At 31.5% G+C, this 20828-nt stretch overlaps 1 protein-coding gene and 2 long non-coding RNA genes across 8 annotated transcripts in view; 1 reads left to right on the forward strand and 2 right to left on the reverse strand.

The window, feature by feature from the left end:
• Positions 1-20828, reverse strand: part of LOC134264786 (uncharacterized) — a 112503-nt gene that overhangs the window by 28366 nt on the left and 63309 nt on the right. For 3 of the 6 annotated variants that reach the window (XR_009991615.1, XM_062747070.1, XM_062747069.1), the window contains one exon: positions 19753-20258. The exons of 2 other annotated variants lie outside the window; for them this stretch is intronic. Coding sequence is in view for 3 of the 4 variants with exons in the window: in XM_062747070.1 (XP_062603054.1) it covers positions 20196-20258 (63 nt within the window). In the remaining variant the exon portion in view is untranslated. Of the gene's footprint in view, positions 1-8746; positions 9083-19752; positions 20259-20828 lie in introns of those variants that run through there. One more of the 6 variants, XM_062747072.1, reaches the window with a different exon arrangement.
• On the forward strand, positions 4352-20252 carry LOC134264787 (uncharacterized). Its single transcript, XR_009991616.1, has 2 exons — positions 4352-4472; positions 19780-20252. It is a non-coding gene; the product is annotated as an uncharacterized LOC134264787 (long non-coding RNA).
• On the reverse strand, positions 14089-17199 carry LOC134264788 (uncharacterized). Its single transcript, XR_009991617.1, has 2 exons — positions 16949-17199; positions 14089-14175 (listed from the first exon to the last, which is right to left on the reverse strand). It is a non-coding gene; the product is annotated as an uncharacterized LOC134264788 (long non-coding RNA).

The raw sequence follows: 20828 nt of genomic DNA on the forward strand, positions 1-20828 counted from the left end.
TGGGTTATGATAACAAAACTCATCTTCTCTGGGTCGGATCATGGAACAACAAAATATGTGTCTACCGAAATATAAACAGAGAGGATTATGTATAAGGTAAAGGAAACATAATTGCTTGTAAAAGACACACAGGACGGCATGATAGGTAAATATTATTAGATAAATAGCAAAGTAAAGATAGCGAACATTTATTCATCACATAAAAAATCTACAAACAATACGGATCTGTGGGATCAGGTGCCTAGGAGGAGAAAGCTTCCTTAGTTTTTGTTGTTGTACACATACAATTTGTTATAGGGGGAGTACAAACTTCTAGTTTATGTATAATTGAACACATACATTTTGTTTTTTGCTTTTGATTTTTTTTCAAGTATCGGTTATCAAGTAGTGATACAACACTATATTGGACTAACACTTATATATTTTAATGAGATCAGGTTAGGAACCCCTCTTTGTACAGATACACTTTGTTTTATGTTGTTACTTTTCAAATATCAGTCATCAATAAATAAGACAGTCCATATATAACACTATATCACAGTTATTTTGATATAACTGTACTGTTGCTAACTAATATTGGAATGTTGGTCAAAAATATTGTGCTGTTTCATAATTATTTATATTGAACTTTGGTATTTTTAGACGGTCATATTCAATGTAATAATGTCACAGTTTTAAGTATATTTTTTAAGGTGTGGATAAAAGAGAACTTCGAGAAGAAGGAGCTCAGAATCTCAAACATTAAGAGGAAGAAGATTAAAACCACATGGGTCTGGCTTACAATGTACAAAAAAATATTAAGGCAAAATAATATACTTTAAATTAACTTTTAAACAGGTTTATTTTTTTTAAATAAAATTTTCAAAAACATAAGTGAAGTTTAATCGCTGGTTGAATTTGTGGTCTGGTCATCATAATTTTTTTTTCTTTCTAATGACACATATTTAAATTTTATTTTCAGGCTGTGACAACCTCCATCAATTTGGAACTGATTTCAATTTCGGATTTTCAAAATAAAGCGTCTTGAAAAATAAAAAAAAATATTACATTTTGAATATGATCGTGAAAAATTATCATGAATTGTATTCTGTATTATTCAATTGATAAAAATATTTGTAAAAAATTTCAATAAATGTGTTTGTTATTTCTTAAAAAATTGTTTTCATCAGATATTAAATGTTCCAGCCAAAAATATGAATGTATATTTTATACATCCCTTTGAATTGAAAAATGCACGTCTTGAGGATGCTTTCATATTTGCATGACACATGATGACTGCACTTTTGAAAGCTTTTATCCTATACATTTGCAAAAAAAAAAATATTCTTATGTAAGAGGGTTGAAATTTAAAAAAAGTCATCATCATGCATGCATAGGGAAAGAAACTGATAACAAACTTTTAAAGCTATTACATATTGGGTGGATTCGAGTTTAGTCCAATCAATAAATATTCGTTTGCATTTGAATAATTGGTTGGGGGAAGGGAAGGAAGCTTTAAAAATAAAAAAAAAAATAAAAAAAAAATAAAAAGATGGACGTTGTTCACAGTTGCTATTTGGCCTTTTAGTACAAGCCTGGTTTAGCCTGGTTAGTAAATTTCATATCTGGCGAGGCGGAGCCGAGTCAGGTATGAAATTTACTAACCAGGTATCATCCCATACCCTGTCACTAAAAGACTATATAACGAATTTACCCCACCGATGAAACATTTACGTTTTATCTGTGGTTTATAAATGATTTTCTCTGCTAAATGCTTCATCCGCTTATACTGTGCCTATTATGACGTCACGTTATGTTTGTTACGTAATACATCGATCGAGTATAGATTTACAACTGACCGGATATAGATTTGCAACTGACCGGGTATAAGTAATCCACCGCCTTCACGTGACAGACTTTAACCAATCGTAAGCCAGGATTTCACGGAAAAATCAACAGAGGTTGGGTAATATTGTATACTATCCAGTTAATATTAGAAATTCTTTTAAATTAATCAACTCTCCAAAACCCTTACCAATCTGTGTGAAGTCAACTTTTTATGGATTAGGCCAATAACTGGGAGTGATTTGTTCAAAAGAAATATATGGAAATAGCAACAACTTCAAGGTATAAAATTCTTTAAACAAAACGAATCAGGCACTGGCCAAACAAAAAACTCTAACACATCAGAGTTGGGTTCAGGTGCCATGCAGAAGTGAGCATCCCTTGTCGACCGGTCACACCCGCAATAAGCTCCTTGACATGGTCAGAAAATTGCCCAGCAATAGGTATGCAAAATGAAAGTCAGTATTTGAATTAAACATAGATTGTAATTACTGACACGGTCATTTAATCGATCATATAACTTACAAAATACTGACTACTTATATTTTTGCACACAACTTGTTTGTCAAGAACATCGTTTTAGAAATTGTTCATAAATAGAGCATGCTCTTGCGTATCGAATCAACTGAGTTATGTCTGAGAGATATTTATTCCCACTATTTGTTGTTCAATCCTTTCTATTGAAGTTTGAACCGTGCCGAATTCGGATAAAACCAAAGCAAAATTTGTATGGGCTAGACTTGGTGCGATGGTATAATTTTACTTGTATATAATGAATTACTTTTTACTCACATAATCGAATGAAGTGAAAAGAACAGTAATAATGCCAAAAGTCCGATCAAACGATACAAATAATGGATGGACTTAATACCCTATTTTTGGATCTTTTTGCGATTACTCTACTAAACTATAAATGAAGTCAATCCAAAATATATTACAAGCAATAAAAAGAACAAGGCATACAGGTTTATTTTAGGTAGAGCATTTGCACAAAAGCAATGCCTTGTTGTCATGAGTGAACATTGAAGCACCGATAGATTTGTGTAGTCTTCGATTTTTGACATGTATCCGGAGTAGTTTTTAGGGCACGGAATGAATAATAATAGGAGGCGGGTCTATCGGTCAGCGTATTTGTTGACATTTCTCTCCTTCTCTCTCTCTCTCTCTCTTTAGAAATTCGAACACGTGTTTGGCATATTATATTATATGTATGTCACTATGATTTTTTTACATGCGTGAATAGGCAAAGTTAAAAAAAGAAATTAATTTGCCAAATTCTGAAAACGGCAACCAAACATAGTGATTTACATTGAGGTCAGGTTGAAGAATACCATTTTCACGAGTACACTAGCAGGTGAACATCACGTGTTGAATTGAAATATTTAATAAGTCAATCAAAGTGATAACAATATAAGCGAGAAGTTTGATTTGAACGTATTTTGGTAAATTAAGTTTGTCGGCCCTTCTTTTAATATGAAATTATTTTGTTCAATATACAACCACAGTTGTGTTAAGAACAGTCGACAAAGGTGGGCCGACTATGTATTCAAACGATAAAAAACGCGTGACCCTGAGTATCTGTTGATATTCAAGAAATCGCCATACACCATGTCTTCGACGTTTGTTAAGTTTACCTCTAAACGAGCGCTTTCATACAGTTTACTTCAAAAAGAGAGTTTTGAAATTTACATCTGTACTTTTGATACATGGTTAAGATATAGGGGGTTTATATCATGATTTTATGAAACTTCAATTTACAAATTTTTTTCTAGCCAGTTAAGTCCACACAGGCTTTTGAGCAAATGAAACTCGATTTCTGGAATTCAAAGGTGGGATCAGGTGCCATGGAGGAATGAGCATTCTCTGCCGACTGGTCACACCTGTTTTGTGGTTTGTTATGATCGCGTAAGGAGAAAAACGTATATAATTCAATGTGAAAATAATGGCCTAACTAACAATTTGTATGAAAGTGATCAGTTAACGTTAGCCTGAACAGTAAATTATAGTTGCAAATGAGCTTTCTTTATTGATCATAGAATTTGCAAAATTTTTACTTTAAAGGAGATTCTTGATCCTTGTATATGTATCTTGATATCTTTAAATCATCGGCTTATTTGTAGATATCCAGCCTCTCTTTAGAAATAGATCCGCAAAACTTGCTTCTGCATATTCAATGAACTTGAAGACATAAATACCTTTTTTATTTTATATATTCTTTCATCTAATGATTCAATGTTCCATAATAAATATAATGAGTACCGGTATCTTTTTTGTCTTATAGACTGTGGCATTGTTCAACTCTCATAAACAGTACAATAAAAAAAATTGCAGATAGGGCATTTGTTTGAAGACCGTACCAATTGATAAATTTATAATGCACTGTTTTTGAACGTATGTTTAGTGGATGAATATCAAACATAAGAAATAAATTTTAAAAAGTCTTTTTTTTAGATTAAGTTATGAAACAAAAAATATCCTGCAATAATCTAGAGATAAATATAAGGCTCAACAGGATACAAATATGTCATCTTTGAAAACCAGATAAAGAAAATGCACTGGAAGGTCTTTCATAAGTGCGTGCTTTCATTTTCTTAAAGCCATATCATTTGGTCTTTTTTTTCTTAAAACAGTGAGTAATTTTCAGCCAAGTCGTGGTTTATGGTGACATGTTTTGAATTCTACAGCCTTAGATTTCATTTTCTCACGATAAATTCTCGGTAAACAGACACACTTCTCGTTCTCCTCTGGTCTGTACCTGTCACTCCTGAAGTATCTCCCCAGAATCATTAAATTTCGACTCTCAAACAACGCCTCCATCTTGCTTGTAATGCTACCATGTTGTAAGAATGTCCACAGAGTCGCGAATTCTACGTCATCAGAGGCAAAGGTCACGTGACGTTCGGAACACTTGAGAGTTGATAATGCCTTGCACTTTTTCCTGAATTCCTGGGGCGTCCTTGTATGTATTGTCGTGTTATGGAATCGCTGATAAATATCGTTGATTACGGACAGACCTTTAAGGGCCTTCCAGCGAAGCATTGAGTTTTTACTTAAGAGGACGCCGTAGTGAAGACTTCTTGTGATGGCTGTTTCTGTGGTGTGACAGAAAGGATCTAAAGATATATAAGAATAAATTACTTGATATATCATATAGATGTATCCCTTTGATGAGGTCGATCCATAGATATATCAATTTTGGCTGTTGAGTGAAATTATTTTTCCTTTATGTTGATAGAGTAATGTAGGGAATTTGATTTAAAAAGCTACATTTGCTTTTTTATTTTTGAAAAGATCTCTATATTTTAATATACCGTATAAGTGGAAATTTTAGCGAGACGCAAATTTAGCGATTTCTTCTTGAAAAATGGCAATTTATTTTTAGCGAGAGGTAATTTTAGCGATTTTAAAATGCTTATTAAAGAAGCTTTTGCAAATAAAATGCAATTAATTTTTAGCGATATTAAATTTTAGCGATCTCAGGTCCCTCGCTAATAATGCCAAAATTAAATCCTCGCTAAAAATTCTACTTATACGGTAAAGTAGATCCTTATTCAATGCACTGTTTAAAGTCATCATTTTGTAAGTTCTATGGTTGACACAATGACCTTGTTAGCAAATACAGTTTATCATTGAGTCAAATGCTGACTAGCGTTTTTCATACCAATTGTTAGTCCATTATTTATACACTGAATTGACGACGGATTTTTTTCCGTTATTTCCTGATCATTATAAGGAGCACACGGCGGGTGTGACCGGTCGGCAGGGGATGCTCACTCCTCCAATGCACGCTCTGCTTTAATTTTGTATTGTTTTATGGACTTTGAGATTGAATACTGTTCGTTATATCCATATCCTTCATCAATTACTGTATTACATAATTATAAATAGGATTTTAGGTTTATCTTTTTTTTTTCAGAAATATCAAGTCATACACTGCATCAACTATTGCTTACAGAAAAAAAAAATATTTCCATATTTAGAAACATCAAGTCTATCTGTATTTCAAAATTTATATATAGTAACACAAGCCTTTGTGTTGTAATATACTTGATCATGTGATCAAGTTTGGGGCAATCAGAGAGCTTGGTAATAATAAAAAGATAATAAAAGTGTTTTATTATCTTAAAAATATCAAACTATCATTAAAATATAAAATATAAAAGGAATAAATTGCGTAAAAACAATATTCATGAATTACAACAGAAACCCCTCCGAAATTATGTTGCCAATATTCAGAAAATTGACGCTAAATACGAATTCAAAAGAAAAAAAAAAACAAAGAAGAAATAAATTGAAATTTGAATTAATTTATTTCAAAAGAGTTTAACAGTATATCTTGTTTTTCACATGTAAACAGTTTTATATAACAAAGAGGTTATTAAGATGCATCTGATTATGCATGTAACATATGTGTAAGGAAGTAAATAATCTAGTCTTATCTTACATTTAAACGTCTAAGTTGTGTTTACTAATTATGTGAAATGCTGTGATAAATAAGGATGGAAGACCGACAAACCTTTATTGATGTGTCCTGTTGTTTTAACTGTACTTATGATTAGGTCATACTTGACGTAGTTTCGACTGCACCAATTTGTTGAAAGGTGGGGTTGATGTGTCAGCCATGATCGAACTTCTTGTTAATTCTGTCCTTATTTGGAATGCGGGTCCAACTAATTTGATTGGAAAAAATTCTGAAATGAAGGGAAAATGAACACTAAGCGAACACAGCAATTAGATATTAACATTATTTGAACAAATTGTATTGTTATATATGACGTCATAACATTCAAACCACTACAAGAAGGATGTGGAGATAACGAATAGTATTCAAGCTTTGTACCAACCAAGTACAGTAAGTTCTCTCCATCGTACTTCTGGACTTCAATATACACTGATAGGTGGCGCTGTCATTGACTGTGATATCACGGACCGGATAATGAATGAGACGACGTTTGGAAGATCCAGAAAGATGTGAAATTTCGGGTTGTTTGTTCCTATTTTCTGTCCGTTTCTTTCCCACCTTATCAAATCAATATCATCAATAGTTAAGGTCACGTTATTTTCATACTGACGTACTCTCACAACTGAAAGTAACGAGTAAAACATTTACAAACGCTATATATATATAGAAACATTTTCATTATCTTGCCAGTTAATATACCGTTCACGGTAGGTCAGTTGGTATAGTGCTGGTACCGGAATTGGGAGGTCTTAAGTTCGAATTTCGGCTGCGACTGACCTAGATGTAAAACAAATAGTTAACCACTGTTCCTTCGCCTCGCGTTAGGCGCTTTGAAGTTAAAATTGCTGGTCCTTTAATATTTGGGTGATACTTTAAAAACCGAGGCCCTGTATTACGACAGGCGTTGGTAAGACAAAGATCTCTCCTTGCATAATTGTCCTGAGTGCTGGTTAAGGTTCAAAATTTAAAGTCCTTCAGCAGTATATGCTGTCCTCTCTATATGAGTGAAAAATTATCAAATGGGACGTAAAACAACATAAAATCAATCAATTACTTGATTATGTTTATCACAACGTTGCCTAAATATAAACAAAATCTGACAAATTATGATATTGAGTCTCCCTACGGTGTATATTAACGATTCACTGGTAAAGAAGTCCACAAAAGAGAGTAGATATCTGATTTTCATCTGAAATTAGTTATATGAATATTGACGTACGATTTCTAGTCAACTTTTTTAACTAAAGATAATAGGTTTTCATTTCTAACATTTCAAACATTTAGGGGTATTTTAAAACACGATGTGGAATATCTGCAAACAACTTGTGATATGATCTTTGACATTCTCTAAGATATTCTTATGATAAAGTTGGGTTTATTCTACTTATGTATTAATTTTCTATATCCCATTGCATTGATGTTCCTTCTTTAAACCGATGATCTTTTGTTAATTATAATTAAATAGCAGAGATCTGCTTAATAAAGTTATTGTTATTATGAAAAACAACGACATGTGGTTCAAACGTAAATAAACAGCAAAGCATGGTGATTTGAATACATTTTAAAATTTTACTAATGGTTCAGGAAGAATAAATTTGCAATGCATTCTGGAAAAATAATTAAGATTCATTTCCATTTTTTAAAAGGAATTCATAAAAATAAATAGCTCCCATAAGAATTCACTGGTTTTCTTTTTACTACGTCTATCGGCTTGTCTGGCTGTAATTCTGTCAGTCCACATATTTTCCGTATTCTGAATAGATATTCTAATGATTATCCCATCAGATTCATATTTTATGCCAAAATCAATACGTTTTATTAATCGGGTGAGACATAGGTATATATAAAATGCCATTTTTATATAAGAGAACTTTTTTCTACTGTATGCAGTGAATCCCCAGGGATTAAATGTGTAACCTTGTTCAGAAGAACCTGAGCCTAATTAATTGATGTAAAAATCACAATTATATATTTAAGAAAGTTTATGCATCGTTTTTATTATTAAAGTAAAAATTAATGATGGAGCAACATGAAATAGTAGCGCATTGTGTTTTACTTCTGAACAATACACAGAGCAGCTTCACTCATTAAACAATTAGACTACCTTCCTTGTGATTTAAGTGTGCTGTTGTTCTAAATTATTACATCCACAACTATAGCGGTATCACACGATATCAATGTGATTTGATATCGTGAATATTTCCACAAATACTTTTTTATAAATGTTATTTAAAAAACTTTTAAAAGTATTTTTACTCATATAAATTTATAAGAACCTTATTAAAGATAACTCAAACCCGTAGAAGTAGATACCGATTTAAGTTTACTAATTGAAAGGGCTGCCCAAATTCAACTTTTTTTTCAATTGATTTTGTTTACACACTGGTGGCTCTAAACTATATTGTAAATGACATCTGTCACCTCCTTCACAGGTTTGGATACTAAAGAGAATACACTTACCGTATTTTGGTAATACAGGTAGTCTTTCGTAGACCTCCCCATTACTTCCTCGTCTGGACTGTAGGCAGAACATCTCAATCAATTGATTGGGATCATTCATTATATTGAAGAGGAGTAATAGTAAAGGGTGAACAGTGATGTCAATCACAGGAAAACAATCTTAATCCATAGACTGAACTCATTAGAATGAACAGGAGCAATTGTAAATAGCGATCCCAACCACAGGAAAACATGTTTCCAGATATCCTGCTTTGTCAATGGATACCTCAATTCGTCAAACAGCGCGTCAATGTAATTGTTTTACACATTGATACAATGAAAACATTATCTAATCATGTGGGATATATTCGTTAAAATTAAAGGAGGTCATTTTGGGGCAATCTGTGTTATTTTGTTATATTGACGTAAGAGATGAAAACACAGATATATAATTTGAAAATCAATGTTTTCATTACAAAGTGAAATCATTTTTCAATAAAATTATTTTCTCCAAACTGCATTTTAAGCTGTTTTCTTCTTATAATTATACATTAACGTATCTAAGGATTTTGGGAACAATTTCGTGCTAGGGCGTAAACATGTACTAGCTGCAGAAACATGGCATAATGCTGGAGTAAAGCACCTAATAACGGCCTCAAAAGTAAATAGTCTTTCAAATTTATATATCATGTTAGCACATTTTCAAATTTCCCTTTTGCAGCCCTTTCCAGCGAGTATGTTAACCCTTTAACTACCCGAAATTTTGCGTTTTTACAGCAAAATCCACTAAAAACTTTTGAATAAATATTTCGACATTTTCTTGTCACCTTTACATAAAGCAACCTACATATTTTCTGAAAGGTAAAATTATAAACTTTTTGATTACGTAACGTAAAATGACGCTGAGTTAATTTAATATAACTGTACTGTTGCTCAATAATAGTGGACTGTTGATCAATAATATTCTGCTGTTTCATAATTATTTATAATGAACTTTGGTATTATTGGACGGTCATATTCAATGTAATAATGTCACAGTTTTAAGTATATTTTTTAAGGTGTGGATAAAAGAGAACTTCGAGAAGAAGGAGCTCAGAATCTCAAACATAAAGAGGAAGAAGATTAAAACCACAAGGGTCTGGCTTACAATGTACAAAAAAATATTAAGGCAAAATAACATACTCTATATTAACTTTTAAACAGGTTTATTTTTTTTAAATAGAATTTTCAAAAACTTAAGTGAAGTTTATTCGGGTCTAATCGCTGGTTGAATTTGTGGTCTGGTCATCATAATTTTTTTTTCTTTCTAATGACACATATTTCAATTTTATTTTCAGGCTGTGCCAAACCCAATCAATTTGGAACTGATTTCAATTTCGGATTTTCAAAATAAAGTGTCTTGAAAAATAAGAAAATATTACATTTTGAATATGATCATGAAAAATTGTAAACAGGTAAATAAATTATGAATTGTATTCTGTATTATTCAATTGATAAAAAATATTTGTAAAAAAAAAAATCAATAACTGTGTTTGTTATTTCCTTAAAAATGTTTTCATCAGATATTGAATATTCCAGCCAGAAATATGAATGTATATTTTATACACCCCTTTACATTGAAAAAAATCACCTTTTGAGGATGATTTCATATTTGCATGACACATCCTGACTGCACTTTTGAAAGCTTTTATCCTAAACATTTGCAAAGAAATATCCTAATGTAAGAGGGTTGAAATTTAAAAAGTCATCATCGTACATGCATAGGGAAAGAAAGTGATAACAAACTTTTAAAGATTTTACATGTTTTGTGGATTCAAGTTTAGTTCAATCAAAAACTATCCGTTTGTATTTGAATGGGGCAAAATTAAAGAAATGATTGGGGGAAGGAAAGGGAGCTTAAAAAAATGGACGTTGTTCACAGTTGCTATTTGGCCTTTTTTGTAAGTTATTATTTTTCCGAATTGGATCCTTGCTTTATTGTATACTATTCAGTTAATATTGGAAATTCTTTTGAATTAATCTACTCTCCAAAACCCTTACCAATCTGTGTGAAGTCAACTTTATATGGACTAGGATTAAGGATGGATTCTTCTCATATTTCTTATAATTGCAGAATCTTAATTTTCTGAATACTCATTATTCAGACTGTGTTTGATATTTTAACATCCAAACACTTTGGTGAAGTTTGCCTTGATTTTCAGTCAAGGTCATTTGAATGTCAGTCCTAAAAATAGTACTTTTACACAGAGAAGTTTTGAAATTTTGGCTTATGATTAAATTTTGCTGAAAGAAAAAATATCTTGCTGAATAAAATTAAAGTTGTAGCTCATTATTGATCACTAACTTACATGAATTGAGCTAGTCGAAAGAAAACATGAAATCCTCGTTATTCAACAAATATATTTAATCCGAATTTCCTCAAATTTTTTTTTAAAAAATCTGAATTTTCATGAATTTACATTGAATTTCATCTCAATTTTTACAATTGACCATATAATGTCAAATATTTAGATTTCTCTCTGTTGATTCATCAAAGGTTCAAGATTATTTTACAAGGTAAAAATGATAAGGTAATCGGACTAATTATTGAAAAAAAAAATAATCCGAACTTTCTCTAAATTTTCTAAAAAAAATCATAAATGTACAAAATATTTATAATTTCCTCCCAAAATAAATAACCACATAAAGATAACAAATCAGGGTTATAAATGAAGACACACATACCTTTATTTACAATACTTACATAAATATTTATTTCACAGGTATTTACACAACTGATATTGAAATATTTATTCCGAGTTTCTTCTGTACTATTTAAAAAGTGATATTTTAGTCTTTGACAATCATTCTTTTTCATATAATATTTTTACTTAAATCATATATTCAGAAATAAATATTATTACAACCATAGGAAAGATAGATGTTGAATGAATCATTTACAGCACAGAAATGAAGGGGTATTCATTTTTATTAAATTGCCAGGTTAACTCGAATTTCCTCATTTTTAAAATTATCATTGGACAAAGAAAATGATGTCAATATATCATATAGGCTAACAACTTAAGAGACAGGACAGGCGGTTAGATAATACATTTTCTCTGAAATGTGATATGATGTATTATTGTGAAAATAATAGTTGAAATTATTGCCATGTTTCCAAAAAACTTAAAAAAAATTCCAGTCCGAATTTCCTCTGTTATAAATATACTGGTTTCATTATTTACAAAAAAGTAAAAGTTCTCAATCGAAATACATGCATATTTTGCAGAGTAAAACCAAAACTTTATGTTATATTATGGAATCTTTATATGTATTGTACATATACTAATATATGACATGTATGTATATACCTGAGGAGTATAGTGTTTGTACATGTTATATATAAATATTTATCGGTGCAAACACAATTACATTAATTATCAAAGGCGCAACATACTAGTATAAGAATCAGCAATTGTTCATACAATTTTATACAATATACTGTATCTAGATTTTGAGGCTATGCATAAATCATATAAAAATATAATTTACACAATAATTATATATATTACAAAGATTTCTAAAGATATGATATTCTTTAATAAATAATAGTTATTTTCAGTATTTAGGGACACTGACTATCAAAGGTATATGAGACAGATTTGATACTTTTCCTTGAAAAAATACATCAACTTCCTTTCAAAAGTTAACTTATAATTATTGTATTTTTGGCAGCTAAATGGAGAATAATATACATCATAAATCTCTCCTTTGTTACAAATAATTTACAAAATCTTTCATTAGGGAGTGTATTTAGGCAAATCCCTCGATCCGCTTTTCTGTGGCAAGGTTATGTGCACTAAGTCTCAAGCTGTTAATGATTGGTCTCTCTGTTCTTTTTTTTTTTTTTGGTATTTCAGTGTAATCCACAGCATCTGAAATCATCAAAAACAACAGTAACTTGATAAAATTTTAGTTTGGTGAATTATGAACCTTTCCCCTTTTGAATATAGATCTAATATTATTTGTTTAAATGCTTCTCAGAAATGATTTTTCATGAATTTGAGGAAAAATCTTACTTGCTGAAAATTGAGAAAATCTTTTTAGTTCGTTACTCATTTGATGAGAAAATTTCTTGCATCTGTCCATGCACCTGCTGAGAGTCCAATTTTTTTTTTTACCTACAATTACAAAAAAGTATTAAATATATGTTACTTAGCAGTACAAATGCTGCTTTACATGTTACAGTGTATTATACTTTCATGTTAATAACTAAAATCTTATTAGTTTAGATGCTTTTAACAATCCTTATTGTTTTACCTTTAAAAATCTGTTTCTATACAAATCTATATGAAAACAAGAGGCCTATCGTCCACATCGCTCACCTGAGCACTGTGGCTAGCAGAAAAGCAGAAATTAGTTTATTATTGGAAAGTTTAAACCCTAAAGTAGTCCCATTCATTCCTTATAGGTGAGAGGGTATGATTTGCACAAACTTGAATCTACACTACCTGATGATGATTCCACATGAGTTTCATCTTTCATAGCCCAGTGGTTCTTGAGAAGAAGATTTTTTAAAAATGACATTAATTTTTTACTAATTCATAATTATCTCCCCTTTGAAGAGGGCTTGGCCCCTCATTTGAAAAAAAAAAACTTGAATGCCCTTTACCCAAGGATACTTTGTGGCAAGTTTGGTTGAAATTGGCCCTGTGATTCTTGAGAAGAAGATGAAAATGTGAAAAGTTAACAACAATGACAACAACGACAGACGACAAATAAATTTTGATCAGAAAAGCTCACTTGAGCTTTCGGCTCAGGTGAGCTAAAAAGTCCAACATTTTTAATGTTTTGCCGAGCGGGCATAAAACAATTGATGTTTAACCACTTATGAGATGTTGGACCGGTTGATGAGATGTTGGACAGCTTATATGTGCATCACACAATTGGTGGAGCTTAATCTAATTTGCATGTGTTGATGTTTAGCAGTGATGGACGTGAAGTTCAAGACAATACAAGATACATGTACATCAAAATAAATATTAAAATGAAAGGTATCACAAAACATTTATTGACTGTATTCAGGAGCAAATACATTTTGTCGATTCTCAAACCAAACTGTCTGCCTTTGGCCTATCTGCCTCAGGCAGACAGTTTGGTTCTTGGGTCTGATAAAACGCATGTTGCCCTTAAACTGTCAATTATATTTCAAATTGACACCCCTTGTGTCAGTTGACATTGGTTTCCCTCGGGGTGTCAATTTTGATTGTTGCCCTCAAAAACATGCACTATTTATTTAACAGTTAGATACAGTTGTGTTCATATTTCTTATAATGATGTACCTGAGTAGTCCATCTGCAAGCAAATTTTGTTCAATCATCCTGCCTAAGTCTGGCCTTTAGTCTTTTTTTCAACTACTGGTACATGTAGTCTACTCCTGGGTAAATTAAGTACTGTAGGGTTGTTTCTTCCTAAGAATTAAACATAAACAGTTCTAATAGACTATTGTTTTTAAGTTATAAGATTAAACAATAAATATCATCTGTATTTCATTTATTGATTTATAAATAAATGAATGAAGTTTTTTAACAAATATATTTTAATCATTTTATATTCCATATTGTATAATGTAACAGTGTATAATGTCTTAAAAAATTTGAACTATTAAAAAAAAACATTTTAAACCTAAAAATAGAAAAAAGAAAAAATACAATTATACAAATAATTTCTGAACAATTGTTTCTCATTTTGCTTTATAAATTAGACAACTGTTTGTTTCAATGTTATTGATATTTCCACAATATCCTATTTTTCTCATTTTGAATTGTATCGGCAAGGGTCCTAAATCGGTGGGGTTCCTAAATCGGTGGTATTTCCTGTTGGGCACGCGCGTTTTCTTAACGTGCGAGATCTGACATCATCGATTTTTGCGTAGTGTTTGTAAACACAGAAGCTTACGACTCGGTGAAAAAAAAAACGAAATGTAAGAAAAAAGTGTACGTAAATGGCTGATATTGTCATATCAACAATAAATACCATATTTTCTTAATGCTAAAAATATCTAAATGTAATTGACTTCTAAATATAGATTTAAAAGAAATAATTAATCGAAATACATACTGTAGATCCAGCTTACCGTCTGCGCTTTCAAGTCACGTGACTGTCATGTGGCTAGCAAAATTAAATAGAAATACAGAGGATGTCCAAAAGTTAGTGTCTGTTATATGTTTTTGATACGGGGGGTATATTTTTATAAATCTTGTTGGTAAATTGTTAGTAAACAAACTAGAAAACTGACCAGTCAGCAAGGGCCCCGCCATGGGGTAAAATTATAAGGGTGCAGCTTATGGAATGATTCAAAAATATATGACAAACAAGAAACAGCAACTGTATTCTTAAAATTTCAAGATAATTCCTGAATATCCAAAAACCTGTAAATAATATCCTTGTATTTACATAAGGCAGTAAAGAACAACTCAACACTGAATGTATATTTAAACAATAATGAAGCTTGTGTTATATAAAATGCCAGCCTTCAATGAATGCAAATATATATCATAAAGGCTTGACCTTAACTTCAAAACAAACAGCAGTTGCAGACAAAGGTTTTCATTAATCTTAAAGTGACAGATAAAGATAAGTCTTCTAAATTTTCTGCAGCAGACTAGATAATTAATCTCAAGGGATTAACTGTACTTCTTCCTCATCATTTTCTTCTTAGTTTATAATAAGAACTTTTTCAGTATTAATGATAGAATGAGGTGTTTATCCTACTACCTTGAAAATCAATATTATTCTTGAATTTTCATGAAGCAAGAAAAAACCATAAATAAATAAAAATATATCTTCTTTAATCTATTTCCTTGTTTTAAGAATTCAATGAAGTCAGAACTCATTGTGTAGGGTATTTCAACAAAAATAAAGTAAAAACATTTATACTTCGATCCACTTAAATGGACTTAACTTCAAAACAACCTTCATTTGCAGACAAAGTTGGTAATTCATCTCAATGTGACAGATAAAGATAATGCTTTGGATTTTCTTTAGGAGGAAAGCTAATCCCAAGGGACTCATATGGCAGCACTCAGTTTACAATGGGAACATTTTCAGAAGTTATATCTCTTTGCCAATTCATTCTTATATAAAGTGAAGGAATCTACCCCACCACCCAGCTCCAAACCAGAGGACATAGAGAAACAAACTTAGCATAAAAATATGTCTTTTTGCCTACTGAACTACCATACCAAATTTGAACTTAATTAGACAACCATAAAAAAGTTATTAGGAAAAAACAGAAAATTTGTGGACGGAAGAATGACAGACGGACGGACAGACAGACAGATTGATTACTATAGGGCACCCGCAAATCCTTGCGGGGCCATAATAAATAGAAGTTAGTTCAGAAATCTAAAGAAAGCTATTAAAAGTTTACATAGTTTCATGTTGGTATAATAAATAAATACAAAAAATGAACAAAAAAAAAATTAATAAGTTTTTTTTGTGAAGTGGGCTCAGTGTAGCTTTGAAAATTGTAACCACTGGATCCACTTGCAGTTTTGCTGCACCACGAAAGTTATAAGAAGTGGTGATGAATTTATTTATGTCCCTGTCACAATAATAATAATAAAATTGTTGTTTATCGCTTTGTTCATATATACGATTTAATATTCGTTGTTCATAAATTTATGCCCGTGGTTCATGTTATTAGGGGTGAAAACTTTTGACAAGTACCATACCACCGATTTAGGTACTTCAACAGTTCTGCTTACGTAGACAACAAGAAAAAAAGAAATCGCAAGAAAAACAAATTCTAGATTTTTTTATTAGCTAATATAGATATAATTTGATTAAATAAAGAGTCCTTCGGAGATTAGTCAAATTTGTTTTATTTTAATCTTTCCCGTCAAGATTATTTTATTACGTAGTTTGCTAATACCACCGAAATACTTTGCTAAAAACTTGATGATTGTTGTGTCTTTAACAAATAAGGCTAGTTAGTGATATAACTTGTTGTAATCACAAAAAATTTCTATTTTTGTGAATAATTATTATTCATAAAACTGACAAACACACGAAAATGATGAATTTCAATCCTCAAATGTTGACCAGTCGCGGGGACATTCAAGAAGCATAAGAAATACATCGATCTATAATATCCTTGCGAATTCCCATTTATCAATAAAAACCATGTACTTCAATTTCAAAATTATAAATTAAATAGTCAGACTTACATAACTAACTTACATGTACAATCTCACTGCACAGTGACACGACATGACATCAGGCGATCGAGGCAACGTGGGTCTGCAACCTCGCATGTTTGTGACCTTCAAGTTTCCTTTGGCCGATCAGGTGACTCGAGCATAAAGAAATCGGTGATTTAAAATTGTTTTGATTTAATTATCCCTGGGATTCTACAATGCTTCAATAATGTTCACAGCTTGTAGATTTTACAAAACAGTTGAAAACAATCCTCTCGGTGTTTACCTGGACATGTTGACATTCGCTACGGAACTGCGCATTTTATGGCAATTGTCGTAAATCAAAGAAAAATTACGAACAACTTATATTTTTTAATAGAAATAGATTCAACAATACATAAACTGATAAATTAAACATAGTTTTTCATTCAGTTTGATTGAATATGTAATTTGCATTTTACGACTTGCAAAATCTATGGCGACCCATTGACGACGTAAAATGCTGACAAGAATCCATCCTTAAGCCAATAACTGGGAGTGATTTGTTCAAAAGAAATATATGGAAATAGCAACAACTTCGAGGTATAAATTCTTTAAACAAAACAAATCAGGCACTGAGAAAACCATCAGAGCTGGGTTCAGGTGCAATGCAGAAGGGAGCATTCCTTGTCGACCGGTCAGAAAATTGCCCAGCAATTGGTATGCAAAATGAAAGTCAGTATTTGAATTAAACATAAATTGTAATTACTGACAAGGTCATTTAATCGATCATAGAACTTACAATATACTGACTGTTTATATTTTTGCACACATGTGTGTCAAGAACTTACCTCGTTTTAGAAATTGTTCATAAAAAGAGCATGCTTTTGCGTATCGAATCAACTGAGTTATGTCTGAGATATATTTATTCCCACTATTTGTTGTTCAACCCTTTCTATTGACGTTTGAACCGCGCAGAATTTGGATAAAATCAAAGCCAAATTAACTATATGGGCTAAACTTGGTGCGATAGTGTAATCTCATTAGTATGTAATGACTTACTTTTTACTCACATAATTAAAGAAAGTGAAAAAAAAAAAAAACAGTAATAATGCCAAAAGTCCAATCAAACGATACAAGGAATGGATGGACTTAATACCCTATTTTTGGATCTTTTTGCGATTACTCTACTAAACTATAAATGAAGTCAATCCAAAATATATTACAAGCAATAAAAAGAACAAGGCATACAGGGTTATTTTAGGTAGAGCATTTGCACAAAAGCAATGCCTTGTTGTCATCAGTTAACATTGAAGCACCGGTACATTTGTGTAGTCTTCGATTTTTGACATGTATCCGGAGTAGTTTTAGGTCACGGAATGAATAATATTAGGAGGTGGGTCTATCGGTCAGGTATTTGTTGACATTTCTCTCCTCTCTCTCTCTCTAGAAATTCGAACAAGTGTTAGGCATATTATATTATATGTATGTCACTTTGATTTTTTTTACATGCGTGAATAGGCAAAGTTAAAAAAAGAAATTAATTTGGCAAATTCTGAAAACGGCCACCAAACATAATGATTTACATTGAGGTCAGGTTGAAGAATATCATTTTCACGAGTACACTAGCAGGTTAGACGTCACGTGTTGAATTGAAATATTTATAAAGTCAATCAAAGTGATAACAATATCAGCGAGAAGTTTGATTTGAACGTGTTTTTGTTAAATTAAGTTTGTTGGCCCTTCTCCTTTTAATATGGCATTATTTTGTTCAATATACAACTACAGTTTTGTTCAGAACATTCGACAAAGGTGGGCTGACTATGTATTCAAACGATAAAAAACGCGTGACCCTGAGTATCTGTTGATATTCAAGAAATCGCCATACACCATGTCTTCGACGTTTGTTAAGTTTACCTCTAAACGAGCGCTTTTATGTGGTTTACTTCAAAAAGAGAGTTTTAAATTTACATCTGTATTTTTGATACATGGTTAAGATATTGGGGTTTATATAATGATTTTATGAAACTTCAATTTACAATTTTTTTCTAGCCAGTTAAGTCCACACAAGGTTTTGAGCAAATCAAACTCGATTTCTGGAATTCAAAGGTGGGATCAGGTGCCATGGAGGAGCGAACATTCTCTGCCGACTGGCCACACCTGTTTCGTGGTTTGTTATGATCGCGTAAGAAAAAAAAACGTATTATGATTAAATGTGAAAATTATGACCTAACTAACAATTTGTATGAAAGAGATCAGTTAATGTTAACCTTAACAGTAAATTATAGTTGCAAATGAGCTTTCTTTATTGATCATAGAATTTGCAAAATTTTTACTTTAAAGGAGATTCTTGATCCTTGTATATGTATCTTGATATCTTTATATCATCGGCTTATTTGCAGATATCCAGTCTCTCTTTAGAAATAGATCTGCAAAACTTGCTTTTGCATATTCAATGAACTTGAAGACATAAATACCTTTTTTATTTTATATATACATACATCTAATGATTCAATGTTTCATAATAAACATAATGAGTATCTTTTTTGTATAATAGACTGTAGCATTGTTCAACTCTCATAAACAGTACAATAAAAAAATTGCAGATAGGGCATTTGTTTGAAGACCAATTGATAAATTTATAATGCACTGTTTTTGAACTTATGTGTAGTAGATGAATATCAAACATGAGAAATAAATAAAAAAATTCTATTTTTAGTTTAAGTTATGAAACAAAAAATATCCTGCAATAATCTAGATGTAAATATATGGCTCAACAGGATACAAATATGTGGTCTTTGAAAACAAGATGAAGAAAATGCACTGAAAGGTCTTTCATAAGTGCGTGCTTTCATTTTCTTAAAGCCATTTGGTCTTTTTTCTTAAAACAGAGAGTAATTTTCAGCCAAGTCGTGGTTTATTGTGACATGTTCTGAATTCTACAGCTTTAGATTTCAGTGTTTCACGATAAATCCTCGGTAAACAGACACACTTCTCGTTCTCCTCCGGGGTATACCTGTCGCTCCTGAAGTATCTCCTCACAATCATTAAATTTCTACTCTCAAACAACGCCTCCATCTTGCTTGTAATGCTACCATGCTGTAAGAATGTCCAAAGAGTTGCGAACTCTACGTCATCAGAGGCAAAAGTCACGTGACGTTCGGAACACTTGAGTGTTGATAATGCCTTGCACTTTTTCCGGAATTCCTGGGGCGTCCTTGTATGTATTGTCGTGTTATGGAATCGCTGATAAATATCGTTGATTACGGACATACCTTTAAGGGCCTTCCAGCGAAGCCTGGAGTTCTTACTTAAGAGGACGCCGTAGTGTAGAGTTCTGGTGATGGCTGTTTCTGTGGTCTGACAGAGAGGATCTAAAGATATATCAAAAGAAAGTACTGGGTATAAATTATATTATCATTGTTTAAAAAACATCAAATAATCCTTAAAAACAGAGTTAATATTGAGCTTATTTATCTAATTTTCACTGTATGGTGCATGGTATTTACCCGCAGGAAAAATGTTCAAAGACAACACAGTATCATTGAAAAGAAATCACTGTTATTCACTTCAGTAGAGAAAATAAATGTAAATAACACGTTCAGTTAATTTATCCTGGCATTTTTAAATGTTAAGAATACTTGAATTAATTACAAAATGAGTGATATATTGTAAATTTCTATTTTTTAGAATTTAGATCTAGGGGCAGATCACTCTAACTGCAGTGTAGAGAGGGTTCTTGAATTAATTTATTTTAAAACGTGTAAAATATATTTTATTAATCAGTGTTTGTTTTACGATGAGCACATTTATGAGACATATGAAGATTTTTATGACACATGTATGAGGAAGTTAACAATCAAGTCTAGACTAAAAACGTCTTAATGGTTTTAATAAACGTGTATTATACTTCAATTGCTGTGAGAAGTAAGGATGGAAGAACA

The sequence above is a fragment of the Saccostrea cucullata genome, unplaced genomic scaffold (genome assembly GCF_032062105.1).
Source record: "Saccostrea cucullata isolate Sc308-1 unplaced genomic scaffold, CSIRO_AGI_Scuc_v1 ctg2252, whole genome shotgun sequence".
In the NCBI taxonomy this organism is placed as follows: Eukaryota; Metazoa; Mollusca; class Bivalvia; order Ostreida; family Ostreidae; genus Saccostrea; species Saccostrea cuccullata.